This window comes from Alligator mississippiensis, chromosome 2, assembly GCF_030867095.1.
Source record: "Alligator mississippiensis isolate rAllMis1 chromosome 2, rAllMis1, whole genome shotgun sequence".
NCBI classification, from domain to species: domain Eukaryota; kingdom Metazoa; phylum Chordata; order Crocodylia; family Alligatoridae; genus Alligator; species Alligator mississippiensis.
In genome coordinates this window covers 226061395-226084880 of record NC_081825.1, presented here as the reverse complement: position 1 = coordinate 226084880, position 23486 = coordinate 226061395, and the positions used below count along the sequence as shown (strand labels likewise).

General features: G+C 43.7%; 1 protein-coding gene across 3 annotated transcripts in view; it reads right to left on the bottom strand.

Annotated features, from left to right (window-relative positions):
* LOC102576723 (transmembrane protein 263) overlaps positions 1–23486 on the bottom strand; it is a 313136-nt gene that overhangs the window by 169659 nt on the left and 119991 nt on the right. Inside the window, exon 3 of one of the 3 annotated variants that reach the window (XM_059722782.1) lies at positions 22415–23311. The exons of the other annotated variants lie outside the window; for them this stretch is intronic. Within the exon in view, the coding sequence (XP_059578765.1) occupies positions 23178–23311 (134 nt within the window). The 3' untranslated portion in view covers positions 22415–23177. Of the gene's footprint in view, positions 1–22414; positions 23312–23486 lie in introns of those variants that run through there. 3 annotated transcript variants of the gene reach the window in all.

Here is a 23486-nt window from a genome sequence, read left to right as displayed (position 1 = left end):
AGGGGTAACTGCTCTTCCATAATGTTTATCTCAGACTGCATTGTCTCCATAGAGGTACAATGATATCTCTCTTTTTTATTTCCTAGCCCAGATGCCACAGGACTTCTGGAGATGCGCAGATGAACACAAAAGGACTAAAGGAATGATTTTTGGCTTAGAAAAGGAAGATTTGAAGAACAAGAACATGTTTCAGCCTATTGCTACAAGCATCAAAAGATTCTAAAGCCACATGGGTAGGTACACAGTAGAGTTTGGCTTTGGTAAAGCAGTGATTCTCCAATGCAGATATGTGCCTGCAACCTTAATTTTAGAATTATTTATATGGAAGCTGGATGAATGGACTCTGAAGTAGACAGAACACTGGCTGGATCATTGGGCTCAAAAGGTAATAATCAATGGCTCCATGTCTAGTTGGCAGCCAGTATCAAGCAGAATGCCCAAGGGGTCGATTCTGGGACAGGTTTTGCTCAATATCTTCAGCAACAATCTGGAAAATAGGCTAAAGTACATGCTCAGCGAGTTTGCAAATGACAACAAGCTGGGTGGAATAGCAAATGTGTTGGAGGGTAGGGCTAGGATTCAGAGAGACCTCCACATTGGAGGATTGGACCAAAACAAATCTCATAAAATTCAATAAAGATAACTGTAAAGTCCTGCACTTATGACAGAAAAATCCCATGTACCGGTAGACTAGGGACTGACTGGCTAAAGAGCAGCTCTGCAGAAAGGACCTAGGGGTTACAGAAGACAGACAATAAGCTGCATATGAGCCAACAGTGTGCCCTTGTTGCAAAGAAGGCTATCAACATATTGGGCAGCATTAATAGCGATGTTGCCAGGAGATGGAGGGAAGTGTTTATTTCCTTCCATTTGGCACTGGGGAGGCCACATCTGGAGTACTGTGTTCAGGTTTGGGCCCCCCCACTATAGAAAGGATGTGGACAAATTGGAGAGTGTCCAGTGGAGGACAATGAAAATGGTTAGGGGTTGGGGGACATAATTTACGAGGAGACGCTGTGAGGGAACTGTGCTTATTTAGTCTAGAGAAGAGAAGACTGAGGTGGGATTTAATAGCAGCCTTCAACTACCTGAAGGGGGGTTTGAAAGAGGATGGAACTAGACTGTTCAGTGGTGGCAGATGACAGAACAAGGAGCAACAGTCTCAAATTGCAGCAAGGGAAGTTTAGGAAAAACTCTCACTAGGTGGGTAGTAAAGCACTGGAACAGGTTAACCCAGAGAGGCTGTAGAATCTCTATCCTTAAAGGTTTTTAAGACTGGGTAGATAAAGCCTTGGCTGGGATGATATAGTTGGGGATGGTCCTGCTTTGAGCAGGGGGCTAGACTATAGGTGACCTCCTAAAGTCCCTTCCCACCTCAATGTTCTATGATGCTAAGTTAATTAGTGATTAGTGCAATATAGGCTGCTTGAAGATGTTACCCCCCCCCCCCAAAAAAAAATAGCCACCCAAAAAACAAAATAAACCTGGTGCTTTACTTTAAACTCAGCACACTCCCACGCCAAGCCCAGCACATGCTCAGAAGAGACATTATATTAGTTGGATCCGGCTTGCCCAATGTCTTTATAAAACAGGCACTTTAGTGGGGCTTTTATGGTGCTTTTATCCAATAGCTGATTGAATCAGCTTTAGATAAAAGTGCCAAAAAGCCCCACTGAAGCACCTGATTTATACAGACACTGTGGAACCAGGTCAAACTAATGTGCTGCTGCTTCTGGTAAAGTGTGGGGTGTCCCCCTCCATCTGTCAGCACCCATAGTTTCAAGTGTTCCAACAGATGGGGTGACTAATGCTTCCAGTGGAAGACTATTCTATAAACATCTGTCATGAACCTTTTCCTGATATTCAGCCCAAATAATCTAACCTTTCAAATGTGAAAGCAGACACTTTTAAGGCTATTCTAACACACAGTAGGGAAGTCATGGCAAGACCATGCAGGGAATCTTTATGTCCCGATGTTCTAATTATTGACCACTCCCCCCCCCCCCCCCAAAAGAGCAAAAAACAAAATAAAAAAACACCAACAACAACAAATTTTGAAGTTTGGTCTAGGTAAATCCCCCTGCACCCCACCCCACCTCCCCCCAAAATATTGTGATGTCTGTCCAAACACAGGCAACTGGTAGGGGGCACAGCAAGGGGCACGTACCTCCCCTGAGATTGGTCCCCAACTCAGCACTGCTCAGGATAGGGCAGTTTTTTTGCTGCGTGGGCCAGCAGTGTGTTTGGGGGGGAGGGAAGCGGGGGAGCACTAAGACGCAGCATACAAGTATAGGAGTAGATATGGAACTTTTGGCCCACCCCTGGGCCTGCCCACAAATTGTGCCCCCCCGACTTGGAAGACACCAGTCACCCCTGTGTCCAAAGATTTTGGATGTCTCTAAGCCTAAAATATTACAATAATAGGCTCCCTTCAACATACAGTGATCCAGCTTTACAGCAAACCTGTTAAAAGTTAATTTCTATATAGTTTCATTCAGACCACAGCCCTAAAGATCTACAGAATCTCCTGACATACAAGTTTAGCTGGAAAGCTGATAGAAAATATAAATGAAAAGCTGAAATATAGAGAAAATCTCTGACTCCTTCCAGTAGATCCCAAACTGCTGCTTCTTAGGAAGGTTAGGCCTGAAACCAATATATTTATTCAGCATTTTACAGGTCTTTATACATTTGAAGAATGTTATAAAAAGTATTTCAAAGCATATATTTGGTTTTCATGTTGACCCTTCTAGATAACCAGGCAGGTAAACAAAGACAACACTGGTATAGCTCTGAATTGTACAACATAGTGTTTCTGTTCTGTCTGTGTACACTGCTTATTTAAATTCAAATATGCATCCTGTTTTAGTAGCGAGGGAGACAGACATGCATCTCTGTTTAGTCTTTGCCTATTCTCCCACTCTATTCCCTTTCTTTCTATTGGTGTCTTTCTTATGGATGTCTCTCATTTTTATTCAGAGGCAGAATATGCTATTAGCTTGGACAGGAGAGACCTGCATGTGTACTTCATGCCCCTTCTCCCCCCATCAACCCATAGAAAAATTCTTTCTAGGCAGGGGTAGAACTTCTTTGTAATAAAATATTACTGAGATGTGTTGGCTTGGGTTGACTGGATTGTTTTTTATAACATTTTGTCAATGCCTAGAATGATCAGATATTTTTTGTCTCTAGGATTATGTGGATAACAATCAAGAATTCAGCAGCTGGACATCTCATGAATGGATCTGTGTCATCCTGGCACGAAGTGGCCAGTGGTGTCCCTCAGGGGTTCGTGCTTGGACCAATGCTTTTCAACATCTTGATCAATTATTTGGATGTGGGGGCAAAAAGCTCGCTGGCCAAGTTTGCGGATGACACCAAGTTATGAGGGAGCGTGGTCATGTCAGAAGATAGGTTGCAGATACAGGCGGACCTGGACAGGCTGGAGAGTTGGGCAGACTGGAACCAGATGAAGTTCACTCAGAAGCATAAGGTGCTGCATCTGGGGACAAAAAATCCCCAACATACCTACAGGCTCGGTAGTGACAATCTGACTTGCATCACGGCCGAAAGGGACCTAGCGGTAGTGATCGACCATTGCATGAACATGAGCCAGCAGTTTGATGCTGTGGCCAGCAGGGCAAACAACACGCTGGCGTGCATTAACCATTGTATCTCATGCAAAACTAACAGAGTGATACTCCCACTGTACTCCGCACTGGTGAGATCGCGGCTGGAGTACTGCATCCAGTTCTGGGCACTGCCCTTCAACAAAGACATGGAAAAACGTGAGAGGGTCCAGAGAAGAGCCACGCATATGATCAGGGACACGTAAGACAAGCCATATGAGAAAAGGCTGAGGGACCTGGGCCTCTTCAGCCTACAGAAGAGAAGGCTGAGAGGGGACTTGGTAGTGGTTTACTGCTACAACAGGAGAGTACATCAAGAACTTGGTGAGCCACTGTTCACCAGGGCACCCCTAGGGAAGACCAGGAGCAATGGATACAAACTCCTGGAAGGCCGCTTCAGGCTGAATTCCAGGAAAAACTCCTTCACAGTCAGGGTGTCCACTGTGGAATAAACTCCCTCCAGTGGTGGTGCAGTCACCTACCCTTGAAATCTTTAAAGAAGACTGGACAGTCACCTTGCTGGGGTCACTTGACCCCAGTTCTTTTCCTGCCTGTGCAGGGGTACTGGACCTGATGATCTACAAGGTCCCTTCCAGCCCTTAATAGTCTATGAATCTATGAACAAGGACTTTGCCCAATAAAGGTATTGCTAACTTCATTTTAGACAAGGGATAAAAAATGTTTGAAGAGGGAAAAAATACTATGCAGAGGTGCACCGATATATTGGTCTGATAGTGGATTAACACCGGTATAAAGAAAATTGGCTGTATCAGATCAGCCCAATGCAGTCTATAATTTGGCCAATACATACCTGTACATGCACACAGCCACAGTACAGCACGCAGGTAGCGAGAACCACAGCTCAGGAGCTTGGAGAGCTGGTGCGCTGGTAAGTCCATTGGGGTGAAAGAGGAGTGAAGGGGCATGGGGGGCAGATCAATGCTTCCCACAGTGAAGGAGGGAGTGGAGCAGGGGCTGGGGTAGGTGCTGCCCAGCCAGGGTGAGGCACGGGACAGGGGGGCGTGCCCCTGGATCTGTGCGGGGTGGGGCAGGTGGGCTGCAGCTGCCAGCTGGAGCCAGGGCTGTGCCAGGCTTTTTTCAGTGGGGGTTAGGCTCGGGGCAGGTGGTGGTGGCACTGGGAGGGGGCTATGGGGATGGGGGCTGCAGCCAATCCAAATTTTGCTGTAGCCCCCCCAAACCCCCTCGTAGTGCCGCCGCTGCCTGTCCAGCACAGCCCTGGCTCAACCCTCGCATCCACTCATGCGCCAAGAAGAGCCAGGGCTGCGCTGGGCAAGCGGTAGCACTGGGAGGGGGGGCTATGGGGGGCTACAGCAAAATTTGGAGTGGCTGCAGCCTGGTCCATAGCCCCCTCCCAGGGCCGTCGTCCCCCACTCTGAGCCCAGCCCCCACTGAGAAAAGTCCAGTGCAGTCTCGGCTCGAGCCAGCAGCTGCAGCTTGCCCGCCCCCACCCCCGTGCAGATCCGGGAGGCACACGCCCCCCCGCCCCCCTCCCCCCGGATGAGCCACTGTCTTGCCCAGCTGGGCAGAGTCTGTCCCTGCCCCAGCCCTACTCCCTCCTTCACCACAGGGGGGCATTGATCTGACCCTCCGCCCATGCCCCTTCCCTCCCCCCATCCCCTTCCACCACAATAGACTTACCAGCAGGATGCAGCTGTATCAGAAATCAGATCAGTATCGGCCAATATGCCTCCTTAAAAACCAGCTTTCTGTATCAGCCCCCAAACTCTATCGGTGCACCCCTACTATGCATGCTTGTTTACTCTGTTTTGGGCCTTGAAAAAAAATGTTATAGAACTTGTTCTTTGTCACAACATATCAATGTTTTTTGGGGATTTTTATATATATAAGGTACCAACTGTGAAGGAAACAAAAGAGAAAAATCAAATCACAACTATGGGAAAGAGATGTGCATAAGCCAGCTGGTCCTCAAGTTGGTGAGCAAGAACACTCTATGGGGCTCTCTTCTTCACCTCATCTGCTTTATTAAACCCTTGAGACAACAGATTTTATTCAGCCAAGGGCAAAACGGGGCCGGGGGGGGAAGAAAGCACAAAGGATGCTGCCTTTTACTTACTGTATGACCAGCTGTGTAGGGAGACTGGATTAGTAGAGCTATATAAAACAAGATGATTCACAAGCTCTATGATTGGGGAGGAGGGGGGAAAAATCAACCTTGATTACTACAATTCCTCAGTGATAAACACAAGACTATTAAGACTATTCTGATAGAAGCAGAACTTCTGACAATTTTTCATTGCTGGCCACTGAGTAATGCAACAATATTTCATGAAATGTAGCTACTTTGGGTGAAATATGTCCTCTTTAGTAGATCACAGTAGTTATCTTTTTAACCCCTTCTTCTATTTCCAAATTTTATATAGACGTATTTTTAATATATTTTTTAGGAAGTGTGTTTTTTGATATATCATGTATTTACTAGTTTTAATTTGCTAATCATACTGTGACTGGTCATCTCAATTGCACAAAAAGGTAGAGATGGGCAATAAAGATAATCAGGGATATATGCTGCTGTACCAAGAGTAAAAAGGGGTAGGACTTTCCCTATGAAAAGAAGGCAGCTCAGGGATGGGGGAGGTATATAATAAAGATCTATACAATCAAAAATAAAGTGGATAAAGTGAATAGGGTACTATTATTCATTAAATCCCAAAATACAAGAACTAGGCAACAGCCACTGAAATTAACAGGAGACTGGGTTAGAGGAAGAAATTTTTTTTTTTTTACACAATGTACAATCAGCTTGTGGAACTTGTTGCTACGGGAGGTTGTAGAGGCAGATAATATAACCAGTTCAAAAAGGAGTTAAATTCATGGAAGACAAGTCCATTGAGAGCTATTCAACAGAAAAATTCCAAGATATATTCTCTCACATCCCTAAACCAAACAATACTTAATGCCAGCAAGTATATGACAGGGAATGGATTACACTAGATATAGCCTGTACATATACTCTCTCTCTAAAGCATCTACTAGCTGCCATGTTCAGAGACAGAATACTGGGCTATATGGGCCATCGGTCTGACGCAATATTACACTTTTTATATTCATAGTATTTCTTTCTGCACCCAAAATGAATGATTCCCAAAACAGATCAAAGAGCATACAGAAGAGGCATTTTGTGGCTATTTCTTACCTCCCTAGCTTCTGTTCCTTAGGAAAACCCCCAACCCCAACATCTCACTAGCTTTACATTAAGGTCACATCTAACACTTCCAGGCTACACCTGGGATCTCTTGACCACTCCCACTCAGCAGATGCCAAATCCCAGAAGTGAGGCAGGGGAGCTGCTGCAATACAGCCCTGAGTGCTTGCTGGCACAGTGCTCAGGCCACTCTGGAATGGCAACATTGCCTCATTCTCAGGATTTTTTATTCACTGCACTGGAGCCAATGGAGAGGGCAAGCTTCTTGGTGCTGTTATAGGCACAGCACAGAGGCGGTGCAGACAAGTCCCCAAGGGCTCTGAGCCAAATAGCTTCTGCACGTCATAAACAGATACACATAGATAGAAGATGCAAGTAGAGACAACTATATTTAGATGAGGACAGGGGTGCTTAAGCCCCAGGCCTATGGGCCAGATCCAGCCTGGGGAGCCAGCAGGTCTTCCCACAGGGCTGTAAATTTGGTAGGATTGCTACTACTTCCCTACTGCCAGATTTCCAAAGCCCATGCATATAGATCAGGCCTGTATAAAGGGATTGGGCCCTGTTCCCATGCAGCTGGATCAAGCCAGTGCCTGATACAGCAGCACAGGACTGGCCAGGCTGGGGGTCCAGTGCATCTGTATGGGAATGGCTGGGTCAGACCGTTCTCATGTGGCTGCATCAGCCCCCGGTGAGGCCAGCACCGTGATCTAGATCAGGCCCATAAATGGGATCTGTCTTCCAGACCAACCTGGCACTACTCATCAAGCCTGCTGGGCAAGAAGTTTGGTCACCACAAACCTAGATCAACAACCTTTAAGACCCATAGGCCGAAACAACCCAGTTCCAGTTGGACACAGGCCAGGGGACTTGGTGGTGTATCAGCAGTAGTAGAAGGCTGCACCATGGGCTAGGCAGCTGAAACCAGCATCTACACTGCTGCCACTTCTCCCCATCCCTCCCACTCAATCTCTGCCTTCTGGATCTGGCACAGGTTCCATTGGAATCTGCGGACAGAGGCAAAGCCCTCTGGTTTCACAGGCTATATCAGGGGTGGGCAATTATTTTGGGCAGAGGGCCGCTTACTGAGTTTCGGAAAGCTATCAAGGGCCGCATGACAGGCAGCCCAGGGCAGATTTATATTAATTTTCTACGTTTTTTAGGGGCTCAGCAGGCTGGATGGAATGACCTGGCGGGCCACATCTGACCCCCAGGCCACATTTTGCCCACCCCTGGGCTATATGTACCTATCCCTGGCCTCAATGGACAATCACTTTTTTTTCTAGACTGGCAAGAGTTACTGGCAGGAGATTCCTATGCAGTAAATACCAGGTTTCTAACATCACTCATTGCCTTTTCATCAGTATAGCCTTTTCCATATTATTTTGGTTCAACTCAACTAAGTAATTTTGCGCCTCTAGAAGGCTGCATCTGTGACCTGAACTCTGACAGGTTAAGAGCTTTGTTCATAGAGCCTTCCATAATTATTAGAATGAATTCTCTGCCCAGTGGTTTCTTCCTCCCCATTACATCTATTTTTAAGTAGATGCTTAATCCTTTTAGTTCTAGAGGCTCTTTGGATGCCTGGATATTTTCTTCAAATGCACATTAGCAGTGTGGTACATTCAGTGAAGTAAATGGGAATATAGCTGCATGTCCCCCATTAACAATAATAGCTGCCTCGCAAAAGCCCTTCACTGAGAGGGTACTCTAAGTATGTTATATATATGGATTATTTATACAATATAACACAGTTAAAAAGTATGTTTATCACAACCGTACAAGAGATTATTCATATATAACACAGGAGAGTGTCCTGCTGCTAAGTCAAAAAAACACTTTTAAAAAGCAAACAGGTCAAGAACCTGAACTATTATTACTTCTTAAATACATAGCTACATGAGCACTTTAAAATAAACATGAAATACAATGTAATATTTCAACCCCTTTCAAATAAGTGCTCCTGCACTGAGTAGTTAGCCCTCACTTTTGCGTACTATACAACACAGTAAACTACCCAAATGCACAGGCCACACACCTTTCACTCTTAATGATAAATATTGAACTGCTAACTTCTGAGGAAGTCTCCCAGCCTGCCACTGTGGATGATCTTCCTTCATTGCCATTTTGGATTCTCTTTACTGAGCTGGGAATCCATGCAGTTACTTAGCAGATTCACTTTTATTGAGCACAGGCAATATCCAAGAGCTGGCTCAAAATTTACATGTGGTCATGGGATTTAAATACTATGTGGTGCATCTTGCAGATGTCTGCAGGCCCCAACCAGTAACAGTGCAATAAATACTAAACTGGGTTGACCAGTTCTTTAAATGTTTTACACAGTTTCCCTGCAGAAACAAAAGGAAGAAATATTAAACAAAACCTCTTGCATCAGCAACACTGAGACTGGGACGCTTCAAACGCAGGGAAGGAATTCAATAGCTGACCCCCTATCCTGCCTAGGTACTACAAGCCTCAGATCTATGTGGGAAGTTATGTTCCACAGATGCTACATTACAAAAAGATGAATAGAAGTGTTAGAGATGGAGTCTTAGCTTTGAATTTCATTCTTGTGTTTTTAGTCCCTCTGCTCAGCAAGCATGAAGAGTTATTTCTGGGGGCTGGGAATAGTGGGGGCATTTGATAACAAAGGCAACAAGAGGGGTTTAGAAATTTGCAGCGATAAAATGCAGTTTGACCTTGTCATACTGATAGAAAGTGTGGGGTTTTGTAGGGGGGTGTTTTTTACTTTGGGGTAACAAACATGCCTGAGCCACATGCCACAATGACCTCACCTCATGCAAAACTACTTACCTTGATGGAAAAAAAAATGCACTTTTTAGAAGTGCAGATAAGGCCTGAACACCTGATAGTTTGTATTTCACTCACGCCTACTTCTCCTCACCCTTTTGTTTCTTTCCTTTGACACCCCAAGCACAGAATGACCTCCCACAAGCCAAAGCAAGCATCTTCCCCATCCTTATCAAAATTCTGGTAAGCCCCAATACCTGTTTACCACTGTTAGCTCCTCAAGCACTCCCTCTCTTTCTCTATTTGTACCGAGGTCTTTGCTGACCTATTGAAGCTTCAAAGGTTCTGACATGAGCATGTTTCCCTTCTAATTCCCCTTCTCTCTCTATCACATATTCTGAGATTTCTCTCCTCTGCTTTCCACCACTGGGTGTGGTTGAAATGATTTTTGCTTCTAGTCTCACCTCTGAAGCCCCTCTCTCATTACTGCATACACGCACTCTTACCTTAAAAAGGTGTCTTCCCTGAAACAGCCTTTTATTTTAGAAGGAAGGAAGGAAGCTTTTACCTCTCCACTCTTCGAACGGATATTATACAACTGTTGCTTAATTTTTCTCTCTTTAAAGTCTTCATTGACTGACTTCAATCTGGCTTCTCTGCCATCCAATCCACTTAACATGTTCTGAATAAGGTTCTTTAAGCAGTTTATGGAGAGCTCCCAAAACCCTAATGCTGCACCCATAGCATCTTGTTCTGATAGTGAATAACGCACTTTTAAAAAATAAAATAAAGCAAAGGGTGGTAAAAACTAAGCAAGCTAATGTTTGTATGTCATTTTTTTTTTTTATTTGACAAGTGATTGGGTACATCCAAAGGACTGGGGGAGGAATGGCAACATTTTAGCATCACTGGCTTGGGAAGTCCTGGTTCATTTTCACTAAATTTGCTACCTAACATGAGCTAGTCTGTGAGGCAATTAGAAAGCAGTATACTGAAAGCAATTTGGGCCTGCTTACAGGCTAGCATACTACTTGGATCACTGATGCATTTTATACAGAACGATTCCCATTCTCCAAAGAATTCTACTTTTTAGGGCATTGCCCTCAACATACACAAGCCCCAGTTTTCAATCAGGTGTACACGTTCCAGGAAAGTAAAAATAATGTGTACGCACTAGCTAAGTGCGTACTAAAAAAAAAGTCACTGAGTGAGCTGTTCTCCACAGTGCAAACTTTTTTTTGTTCTGTATACACTATACACATCAACATTAGGGATTCTTAACATGTTTATAGGTGTACCTGTGGTACCCACAAATAAGAAATTGCCTACCTGATTTCTCATTTTAATTAGAAGTCTGTTCATGGCTCCCTTTTAGCCTCATGTTGCAATAAACTTAACTCTTGGTGCCCTCTTGATAATGCATAGACAATACTGGCTTCTTATACACTGGAAAGGACTATGAGTAAAGACATGGTAAGAAACAGACTTAGAGTAGTCACACCTGTGGAGCTCACTCTACAAGGAACACTATTTAAAATTGAAATCCTTTAAGTCTGGCTATTCCTATCAGGGAAAGGAACCTGGATAGATTATAGCTGAGCTCTTAATGATTACTTTTCCTTCATTAGCTGTGGGGAGGAAGAGTAAGTAAAGGACTGCAAACATGTATTCATGATTCTCATTAGCAAAAACGGCACTGTGCAAATCAATTTCCATGGATCCTGCTAGGCTGGGCTTTCTAATTAGTCCATCATTAGGCAGCTAACTTCTCACCACTTCTCAGACATCAAATAGCCCCTCACCCTAATGTATCACCCAAACTAACAAGGAAAATTTTAATGAAAGCATGCCAATGCGCTGATCTCACAGAAAGAACACAATAGGCTTTGTTATTAATCTCTCTTCTACCCCCATACCTATTCTACACCTTAGTTCTACTCTGCACTTACAAACCTTTCACTTTCACAGATTTTTTTACAGCTGCTACTAACAAAGGACAAAGCAGCAGCATGGGGGGAAAAGTCTCAGATAAAGCCAATATAAAGCACAAGTCAAGTTTTCTACTGGGTATTTTCAAGATCATAAAATGGAAAGCTCTGAAGAGAAATGCCAACTTGCTGCTTGCAGTTTTAAACGCAAGTGTCTATGGGATGAGGGCATTGGGCAGGACTGGCTCATGGTCTGACACAGATGTGCTTCTAGCATGGTCCTTCCACTTTATATGTTCCATTCTGGATGTTCTATTACAAATGGCAGAAAATCTTCTTTAGCACTAAAAATTCCTTGACAAATTTATTTGCAAAGGAATAAGAAAAGCTTGACATAAGGATGAAAAAACAACCCTTGAATATGCAGCCTTTCCTGCATCCAAGTAATAATTTGTTTGATCAAGTTTTATTCAAGATAAAAAATGATTTAGAAGAATAAATTCTGGATTGACATGCCCCTACTTTAAAATAGCTGTTCCTGCTTCAAGGAAAATCATAAGCCCCACTTTTTCAGAAACAATTCTGCTCATATTGATATTCTCTTTCTCCATTGTATTTCCCCTCCCTCCCCCCACCCGTTTTATTATTACGAGGGACATTTACATGGAACAGTATTTTGGTTTTTAAGAGTTCATCTGTTCCTGCTGCTTATCCCCCCACCTGAAGTCATAATCCTCTGTTTGTGATGACATAATCATTTCTACTGCAACCAATTGTGATGCCACAAACAGGATTATGACTTTAGGTGGGAAATAAACAGCAGGAACAGATGAGCACTTAAGATACAAAGATTCTGTTTTCATGCAAATGCCTTTTGTCATCAAGAACAATACTAGAGAACTGCAGAAAATATATGACAGGGAGAGCAAGCAGAATGGGTGATAAACAGAAACCCTTCAACATTTTCCAGGAGGCATTCAGCTGCTCATTCAAATTAACTTCCTACATAACTAGGAATTTAGATGTTTCTAAAACGTAGGCAACTTTGTGTTTCTGACTGAACTGTGAGAATCTCACAGCATAATGTGATCTGAATTATTGGCAACTTCTCCCAGGCGGGACTATTACACTTGACCGTGGGGTTCATGATTGGCTCTGAATAAACAGCAAATTGGTTGTAATCAGATAAGGAAATAACCATGATGTTAAAAATAAGTTGTGCTAAATATTCTCTTCCACATTTTCTTCAAAACAACAAATTATCCAATTTCAGGAATTTCATTAGCCAAAATTATATGCAGGGAGTGTCAGCAGTGAGAGTAATAGCAACATTTTTTTTTTTAAGTTTTAACTCATTTTTTGTCACCCACTAGAACTGTTGGAATAGTTTGAATCAGCCAACACTCAGATAAAACTTCCTTGGAAGCTCAGCCCAAGTACAGATAGCAGGAACAGAGACTGCATCAAGAAGGAAGAGAATGAAACTTCTCAAATTAAGGTCAAATTCCATGAACAACTTCAGTTAAAAACACTGTAAAAATTTCAACCCAAACATTTTGACTAATTTTGAAATTAACACAAGATAAAGATAAAAATGGTGAAATAACCTGAAAATAAATAAACAAAAGGTTTCATTTAGGTTCAAATAAAATATTTAAGGTAAACCTAAATTGAAATTTTTTTTATTTCGGCTTGGTCGACAACTGGAAAAATCCTTATTCACAGAACTCTATCATCTATAATAAATAGCTTAAGTGTTCCTAACTAAATTCATGTGATGGCACCGTTGCAGATATGAACAGTTCACTGACTCTAGGCTAGCCACGCTAACTTGTGTTGTAAACCATCGAAGTTACCCAAAATCCATTCTAGTACTGATTTGAACTGATTTTCAGTTGCGAGATCTATTCCAGTTTCCAGTAGAGCTTCTAGGAGATATTTTGGAAGGCCGTCTGTACACAGTGGGACCACATGAATCATTACATCACCACAGAGTGGAACTGACAGTCATTTTAGTCTGCACCAACTAAACTAACATATAGCTTTACTGAAGGCAAATCTAATCCAAACAATATGTAGAGTAATTCTTTTAAATTTTCCTTTTTAAGTGGTTTCCATACAATAGGTCCTTTAAGCCAGCAAACAGAACTGGATGGGGCAAATGAATTCTTAAAAATAGTATTTAATAATTTGGTTACACAGATTGAACATAATTAAGTTATATCACTTGAACATGTACTGTGTGTATCTGAATGATGAAGCTGACAGTAAAAAGCAACAGTGAATGGATTTTAAGGTACTCCCTATACAAATTTCCACTTGTTAAACATGCTATATGGAAACCATGAAAAGGGTCTTAAACAAGTGCAAGAGACTAGTTCATATTTAAAACAGTTAATAGATCAAATTAAACAGTGCAATATGAGAAATGAAAACTTTCTATATTATCAGTTTTGGAAATGGGAAGAATGGAAGAAAATGAAACAATTTACATCAAGTTAACTTGCAGCTCTGAATATGAACTAGAGCCATGACTCTACAATCTAGAAATCCCTTGGCCAAATAAATACTACCTCTATGCAATGAGCTCTAGAAGTTAGGTTTTTTTCCCTTTAGAAATCCATCCTCTTGGATACTGCACCTTACACAGAAGCAGAGATGCAAATTTCAAAATTTTTGGATAAGGCAGTTAAATTTGCATATCTTGAGGGGCATATTGCATGTACCAGTATCTCAGTCTTGCAAGCAATAAAAACAGACTTGCATTCCCAGTGGGTTAAATAAAAACCAAGTTCACATCAGAACTCTGTTTAGATTGGTAAGGATTTCTCCATCCAGAAGTTTAAGCCATCTACAAATCAATATTCCTGGTATTTACTGCATGGAGAAATTCCCCAACATATCACACAAAACCAATAAAGACTAATTCAGAGATATTGTTAACAAAATGAATATAATGCTGGCAATTTTGATGCCTCACATTTTCCCAAAACCTACAAAGAGAACTATTTAATAATATTATTTTGTAGGACTAATATCTATTATACACTGGTCAAGAGCCTCACTCTGGTTTCCTCTAAAAAAAGGTGAGAAAAGGCTCATCTTTGGTTTCTTGATACCTCAAATGAATGGTTATGTGAACAGATAGTATCTTGCCAATCTTTACCACAAGGAAGAGACAAATGGAATTATTATCTATTATTCATGTTTCTAGGGTATTTCTCTTCATAGACCCTGAGCATTCAAGAACTTAGGGAAACGAGGTCAACTTCTAGAAAATAAATTAAATAAGTATGTTGCCTTATGATTAAGTCTGGCTGAAATGAACTCTGAAAATACCATGGTAAAGTAGGTTTATAAAGGGGGATTCTAAAACAGGGGTTCAGTGACTTGGGACATGACCTAGGACTGCTCCTATCCTTTACTTCAGCACATCAGACCAGGGGCTGGCAACCTACAGCCCATGATCCAGACTGGATCTAGCCCACATATTACTAAGGGTGCAACAATCCCTTGATACCTCTGTTGTCTGATTTGATCCCCACTCCACATTTTGCTAATGGCTGCTGTCCCTGCTCTGTGAAGAGGGCTGCTCTCTCACTCCCTGCAGTATCCTCCTTACCACCAAATTAGCCACTCCAGAATTATTGTTTGCCATGTTTTTCGGCAGAGGCTGCATTACGGGATTGAGATAGGGACAGGCAGGGGGCGCTGCAGAGGTTTGGGAGCTCACTGTTAGTAAAAGGTTGCTCACCCCTGCATTAGACCATGCTGCTACATGTTGTAAGGGAAGGAAAGAGGGCATTTTGTTTTCCAAAACTGTAAACAATTTCAGCAGATTTCTGCAATGTGCAATTAACCTGCTAGAAGACTGGGAATTAACCAGACAATGCTATTCAGAGCAGCATGAAAAGAGGATGGGGATGGGAGTGATAACCAGAAAGCGTATTAAGATAGGAAGACAAAGAATTTTAGATGGACACACATATGTGCTATAGTTCCCTCCTATTAGCTGACCACCAATTAATTTCTTAAAAAGAGAAGTTTAGGATTATTAACTTATATTGATTTTAAATCAAAAGAGAAACTTGACAATAGCCATGTACAAAACACTCTCAAATAAGCATTCCATCAAAAGATTCTTTGCTTCACTGCTTAATCTCTGCAAATGTATGTACTATGAAAAGTCAGAAGGAACTCTCTACAATAAACCCACAACAACATAGTGGGAATTACTGCCAGAACAAGCCTACTAAAGTCTCTCCATGGTATTCACCCCACAGAAAATTTCACAAACTCCAAACTATTTCAATTGAGAAAGGAGTGATCCTTATCACCAAGGGCACTTACACACATGCCGGGAGCCTGCTCTGATGTGCTGGAAATCCAGTGTGTTGGAGCAGACTCAATTAATCGAGTGCGCTGGAGCATGGAAACTGACACGCTCTGGCAGCCTCGTGCATCACATGCATCAGTGGCGCAGCACCTCCATGCTGAAAAAATGGTGGTGGTGCGCTTTGAACTAAAACACATTTGATGTGTTTTAGTTCAAAGTGCACCGCTGCCATTTTCTCAGCGTGGGGATGTGCTGTGTTGCTAATACATGTGACGCATGGGCACTTTTAATTAGTGCAGCTCACTAATTAAAAGCGCTGGGCGCCACATCAGGAGCACATGTAGAAATGCCCCAGGATACTATTTAAAACTAGCTCTCATCTAAACTATGAAGTGTCATTATTTTCTGTTCGTGAAAGAGCTAACAGCCCAGAAAACTAGAACTTATTGAAGGTCTCAAAAGTACCTGTGCATCCACATCTCAAAACTTTCTGAACTACCTTCACAGGGTTCAATAATAGTTATTCTATAGAAGGAGGGTATTAAAGGAATTTCTTGTTTTTAACGGTGCCTATATACAAGCAGCAAGGCTGCTCTGATGCACTGTAATTACAGCACCTCAAAACACACTCGATTAATTGAGTCTGCTAGAGCGTGGTAATTACCGCGCTCTTGCAGACTATATCATCTCATGTATCAGCACCCCTGCATTGAAAAATGGTGGCAGGGGCGCTTTAACTAAAGCTCGTTCAAAGAGCTTTAGTTAAAGCACCCCCACCACCATTTTTTAGCACAGGAACACTGATACATGAGACACTCTGGGCACTTTAATAAGAGCAGCTCTTAGAGCTGCTCTAATTAAAAGCACCCCTCCCCCCACTCCTGGAGCATGTATATAAACACCCTAAATGATTAATAAAAAAGGTATTATTTGGCCTGAGAAAGCTGAGGATTCCCAGTGCACTGGGAACATGGCCACCTGCTATGATGATGGTAAGAGATTCATTACTTCTGATAAAAACGCTTAATTGGACAAAATCACAAAATCCATTTCTCGCCAATGGTAGTTTACAGTGAATCACTTCTCAATTGCTTATCGACTAATACACATACAGAAGGCAGGGTTACAAAAATACTAATAAAGCTGATGCTATTTCGTCTTTTTTGTTGTTAGACTTCTAACAACATGCCATGCTGCTATTTTTTTTTAAACATTCTACTGAAAATCAATAACGTTTGCAGAGCATAGAAGCTGCATTCAGATGCACCCAAGATACATCGTGGTAAAAGATCACATGAATGTTAAAAGGGTTTTGATGTTTTCCTATTTAAGCTTGGTAGCAAAATTATGGGGACAAAAAAGGCAGAGTATCTTCCTGTTTTACTAGTGTTTTTTTTCACACCTGAAGAACTCTGGAAGTTCCTCCTTAATATAGTGGTTTACTGTTTCATAGCCTGGTCAGTTTAAAATCTCAATTAGATATCTAATTATGTACATTTCAATACTTTTCAAAATAGACTGCAAGTGTAGGTAATTGGTGAGTGGGATATACTGTAGGAAATAATTGGAAACATTATTTTCACCCTACCACTGACACTTTCACAGAGTCTATTTGCATTTAAAAGGAAGAAAATGAGTTTGTTACCCTCCCAAAGCTGGTCAGAAGTTTTGTAACAGAACTACTGTCTGTCAAAAATCCTGATTTGTTGAAAGCAAAATATTTTCTAGGAAGACTAGTTTCAGCTCATCCTCCAATGGAACATGGGCAGTTTTTCAAACTTGCCTACTGTGCAGATTTCCATCAGAAACTAACCTGATGATGGGTCAATCAGCTTGCAGGTTCAGCTCTTCAGTTGAATAACTGCCATTGTGATAGGCATGAAAGACTTGAGAACCCTTGATTAGATGGAGTTTCAGAATTTAAGCTCAGGTGAAATTTCATTTTGAGGTTTTGAAACAAAATGTTTTATTTCAAAAATATTTTTAATTGCTTTTTTTCTGCAAAGTTTTCAAATCTCTTTTTTCCCAAAATAGAGTGTTTTTCCATTCCCTGCAGAATGGAAATTCCAACTTTTGACTAGCTCTAATCTTCCCAGCTCAAGGATACTCTCCAAGGTGAGATCATTACCAGTACAATTAAAAGTTGAACATGTACAAGTCCATGGGGCCAGCCACAATGCACCCAAGGGTGCTGAGGGAGTTGGACGACGTGACTGCAAAGCCACTGGCTATTATCTTTGAAAACTTGTGGCAATTGGAAGAGGTCCCAGACTATCAGAAAAGGGCAAATATAGTGCCTATTGTGAAGAAATCCCTTCCCTCTCTCTCTGACCTTCACTTGGGTCAGCCCAGGTGACCCCTCTCTACCTCTGGTCCTTGTGGTTTAGGTTGGTCAATCAGGTGACCTGGACAGATACAATTCCTAAGGATTCCCGAGAGAGACCCTCAAAGCAAGGTTATGGGCCAAGCACAGTGAGGCAGGTGTCTCTGCATAGCAGCGCCCCCTACTGTACTGCCACACCTATCATTAAGAAAGGGAAGGAGGAGCAGGGAACTACAGACTGGTCAGCTTCACATTAGCTTCTGGAAAAGGAGCAGGTCCTCAAGGAATCCATTTTTAAGCACTTGAAAAAGAAGGTGATTAGGAACCGTCAGCATGGGGGTCACCAAAGGCAAGGCATGCCTGACTAACCTGATTGCCTTCTATGATAAGCTGAGTGGCTCTGTGGATGTGGGGAGACCAGTGGATGTGATATAGTTTGACTTTAGCAAGGCCTTTAACATGGTCTTCTACAACATGTAGCATTTTTTACAGCTTCTGGGAACAGTTTCTCTGTAGTATGATGTGTACTAGGACCACCACCCCTGGCATCTTTGGAGGACAGTAGCTCTTGAATTCCTCCTGGGTGAGGCAGCTGGACATGTGGTGCTGTTTGCTATTGCAGAGTGAAACGTTGGGGGTTTCCAAAATGCCCACAAGGAGCTTTGGGTCCAGATTTCCCCAGTATAAATAAAGCTCCCATCTGTGTCACGAAGAAAACTCCCTTTTGCCTTTCTAAGGCTTTGCTGGCTACACAGAACAGGGAAACGTGGGAGCACAAAATTACCCAGGCACAACGTACTAGCGATGCTAAGGCAGTTTCACAGGCAGAGCGCACCGGCCTTAATGATTTCCAGATTGTGCACGTTGCCTAATTCCATCTCGCATCACCACCGTCCTTCTTTATCACTCTAATTAGCTCTCTGGGCTGTCATACGAAGCAGTGACACTACTAGGGCTTTGGGCTGTCTTGACATAGGGTCACCAAGAGATTCTCCAGGTCAGTCAGTGAGTGGAAACAGCTGAACTCTTGCTGCTCATGGTTGCCTTAGTTGGCATCTGGACATCTTGCCCATGGCTTAACAATAGTGTCTGGCATATTGCTTAATCTGTCTTGCAATATTTAATTTTCTTTAGAAACAGGCAATATTTAACTTTCTTTAGAAACTGGGTAATCTCTTTTGAGATCATATTTAACACAGTCCAATCTATGGCTGATTTCTTGTTCTTCCATGTCCCAAGAACAAACAACCCATTTCTCTTTTCCCTTTGCATGGTAAAAGTCTTTTTCATCTATGAATACAGGCTATCTAGGCTCCCTCTCCATGGCACAGGCACCACTGATGGCACCTCTCTTGGCAGAGATAGTTACTCTAATTTTTTATCTGTTCTTGTGTCAAAGTGGCTCCACTCAGCAATTGCCTGCACCTTGCAGCCAGTTGTGTGTTGCATCCCGCATCCTTTCGTGCCCTTGGAGATGTGGTGGGAGGGATGGCTTGTGCCCAGATGGCACATGGGATATGGGATTCAACTGCTGGAGGGAAGAAGCATCCACAGCTTTTCCCATCAGTGTCTCGTAGTTCCACTCTCTCCTTCTGTGTTTGATGCAGCTACTTCCATTTCCTGTGAAACCAACACCCAAACAGGGCTGGCCCCATTGCACTAAGTTCCATTAGTGTGGCGCGGCTGTGGTAGCAGGGGTCGGACCTGATGATCTGTTTAGGTCCCTTCCAACCCTAAGCACTATGAAACATTCTAGCAAACAAGCTAAGAAAGTCTGGGTTGAATGAATGGAATGGAAGGTAGATAGAAAACTGGCCGGATTGCTGGGCTCAGATGGTAGTAATCAATGCCTCAACATCTAGTTGGCAGCCAGTATCAAGTGGAGTGTCCCAGGGGTTGGTCCTAGGGCCAGTTTTGTTTAATATCTTCATCAATAACCTGGAAAATGGGATGGAATACATCAGTGTGTCCCAAGCAGTGTGCCATCAGGCACATCCAGGTGTGCCACAGCATTTTGGACTGGAGCCACACCCCCCGCCTGGAGCCACGACCCCCCTCCCACCTGCTTGCTGCTGCAGGTATCCAGACAGATGGGGACGTGCAGCTCCAGCAAGCGATTCAAATGCTGTGCCACCCACTTCCCGCCGCTCGCTACCCCCTCTCCCCGGTCTGTGGCGTTCAGTTGCTTGCCAACCAAATCTCTCTCCAGCTCGGCTGGTGTGACATGGGGTGGGGGAGGCCACGTAAGTGTTCTGCAGGGTGAAAAAGGTTGAGAAACACTGGAATACACCCTCAGCAAGTTTGCAGATGACACCAAGCTGGGGGAGAGGGGGAAACAGGAGAAGATATGATAGGCTAGAAGGTAGGGCAAGGATTCTTAGAGATCTGCACAAATTGGAAGGGTGGCCAAAATCTGGAACCAACTTCCTAGGGAAGTGGTCCTTGCCCTTACCTTGGGCAAATTCAAGAGGAGGTTGGATGATCACCTGTCTAGGGTCTTGTGAACCCAGCATTCATTCCTGCCTGTGGCAGGGGGTCAGGCTAGATGATCTGTTCAGGTCCCTCCTGACCCTAGCTACTATGAAACTATGGAAGACTGAACCAAACAAAATCTTATGAGGGTCAGTAAGGATAAGTGCAAAGTCCTGTACTTAGGAGGCAACACTGGTACAGGCTGGGGGCTGGCTGATTAAGCAGTAGCTCTGCAGAAAAGAGCCTGGGGGTTACAGTGGACAATAAGCTGAATATGAAACAACAGTGTGCCCTTGTTGAGAAAATAAAGCTAATGGCGTACTGGGCTGCATTAACAGGGGCCATGCCAGCAGATTGAGGGAAGAGATTATTCGCCTCTATTCAGCACTGGTGACATGGGTGTCTGATGCCTCTTGAGTCAGCGACCGGGGGAGGGGAGGGTGTCCCCCATCAGCCAATCCTGCTGACCAGGGGGGTTTATGCACCCCCTACGGGTCACTCCTGACTGGTGAGGACACAACTGGAGTACTGTCTAGTTCCACCCCCGTACAGAAAGGATGTAGACAAATTGAGAAGAATCTAGCGGAGGCAATGAAAATGTTTAGGGTGCTGGAGAACGTAGCTTATGAGCTTATGAGGAGAGGCCAAGAGAACTGGGCTTTAGTCTGGAAAAGAGAAGCCTGAAGAGGGATTTAATACCAGCCTTCAACAACCTGAACAGTGGTTATAAATAGAATGCAGGCAGATCATTTGTTTTCAACCTTTTTTAATTTGCTGACCCTTAAAAAGTTTTCACACAGATTCACAGAAGTAGAGTTGGAAAGGACCTAGTAGCTCATCGAGTCCAACCCCCTGCCCTGGGCAGGAGAGAAAACCGGGCTCAAATGACCCCAGCCAGGTAGACGTCAAGCCTCCTCTTAAAGACCCCCAGGGTAGGAGCCATCACCACTTCCCTTGGAAGCTGGTTCCAGATCCTAGCTGCCCTGTGAAGTAGTGCCTTCGGATGTCTAGTCTAAACTTACTCTCTAACAATTTATGGCCATTATTCCTTGTTACCCTGGGGGGCGCTAGCGGGAACAGGGTCTCTCCCAAACCCTGCTGGTCTCCCCTGGTGAGTTTATAGATGGCCACCAGGTCCCCCCCTCAGCCTTCTCTTGTGAAGGCTGAACAGGTTAAGGTCACATAGCCTCTCTTTGTAGGGTCGGCCCTGCTGTTCCTGGATCATGCGGGTGGCCCTCCTCTGTACCCTCTCAGTGCTGTCCACATTCCTCCTGAAGTGCAGCGCCCGGAACTGAACACAGTACTCCAGCTGTGGCCTGACCAGTGTTGCATAGAGGGGGAGGATCACCTCCTTGGCCCTACTTGAGATGCACCTGTGGATGCACGACAAGGTACAGTTAGCCCTACTGACCGTGACCTCAATTGTCAGCCCATGTTCATCTTGGAGTCAATACTGACTCCAAGGTCTCTTTCTGCCACCATGCTCTCAAGAAAGGAGTTTCCCAGCTTATAAGTGTGCTGCTGGTTCCTACTGCCCAAATATAGCACCCTGCACTTGTCAGTATTGAAACCCATCCTATTTTCGTTAGCCCACCCCTGTAACCTGTCCAGGTCCTGCTGTAATCTGTCCTTCCTTTCTAGTGTGCCCACCTCACCCCAAATCTTGGTATTGTGCGGGCCGGAAGCGATCCGGGCCCTTTTTCGCCCCGCACAGGCTGTGGCCAACAGCCCGGGCACACTGGGTCAGAGAAAACAGGCGACACGCTAGAATTAGGCACGGACTCGTAATGATTGATTCGAGATTGTTTACTTACACCGAAGATGGTCGCAGTGTAGGCTGGACAGTTTCCCAGGCACAGCTCCGCTTAAATCCTCGTTTGAGGACTCAGACAATACTCGGATCTCTCCCACGGAGTTGTCAAGGCTCTGTGGATCCTTTTGCGCGCAGGGAAGAGGGATACGTCGAGGATTGCGCTCGGTGATGGGGAGAGGCTAGAGGCTGATCAGACCCCTGTTGCCTGGTTGAAATGCGCTGGGTCCAATAGGATCCGCAGCGCTTAGAGATCTTCGCACAGTGTGAAGTCTCCTCCTCCTGGTGTTCGTGGAGTCCTCCAACTTGGGCGGAAACCACTCAAGCTTTTTATACGGCTAGCAAGCCAATCACCAGCCGCCACGTGTGAACAACCTAACGCAAGCCAATAATGGGGCTCAAATTATAATACAAATCGCGGGAACTCTTTGCAAAGCGCATCTCTGTGCTGCAAAGAAGAAATGCACACTGCAAAGAAAGCTACAAATTGGCGGGAAAATAATTCAGTGGTGCCAAAGCACACACAAAACAAAAATCACACCCTTGGGTTGTGACATCCCCCCTTGCTGAAGGCACAACTGAATTATGCTGCACGCTTGTCATTAGAGTGATCCAGAGCTTCATCACGAGTCGTCAAACGAGCAAACAAACAAACATAAAATTCCCCAACATAAAATTCGCTCTCCTGGGATCGAGTTGAACAAAAACCAACACAAATACACATAATCAGATTCATAACAAAAACTACACGATCAGGGCTTCAGTGGGCGTCATGGCGAAGTCGTACGTCAGACCCTCACTTCTTCCGATGATGTTATCCTTCTCAGGGCCTCTCTTCACCATGCATTCTGAATTCCGGATCTGTAAACAAAAAAACTCTAAAAAAAAAAAAAAAATTGGTTAACGCATCTCAACATATTTACAAAGTTTCCATGAAACTTTACTATAATACAAGTGTTCAGCACCCTAAACTACCCTCTCTTGTACACTCAACTAGATGAAATTGTCGAGGAGCCGTCGTCTAGCTCTTCTAGATAACAGAAACCTAACTCA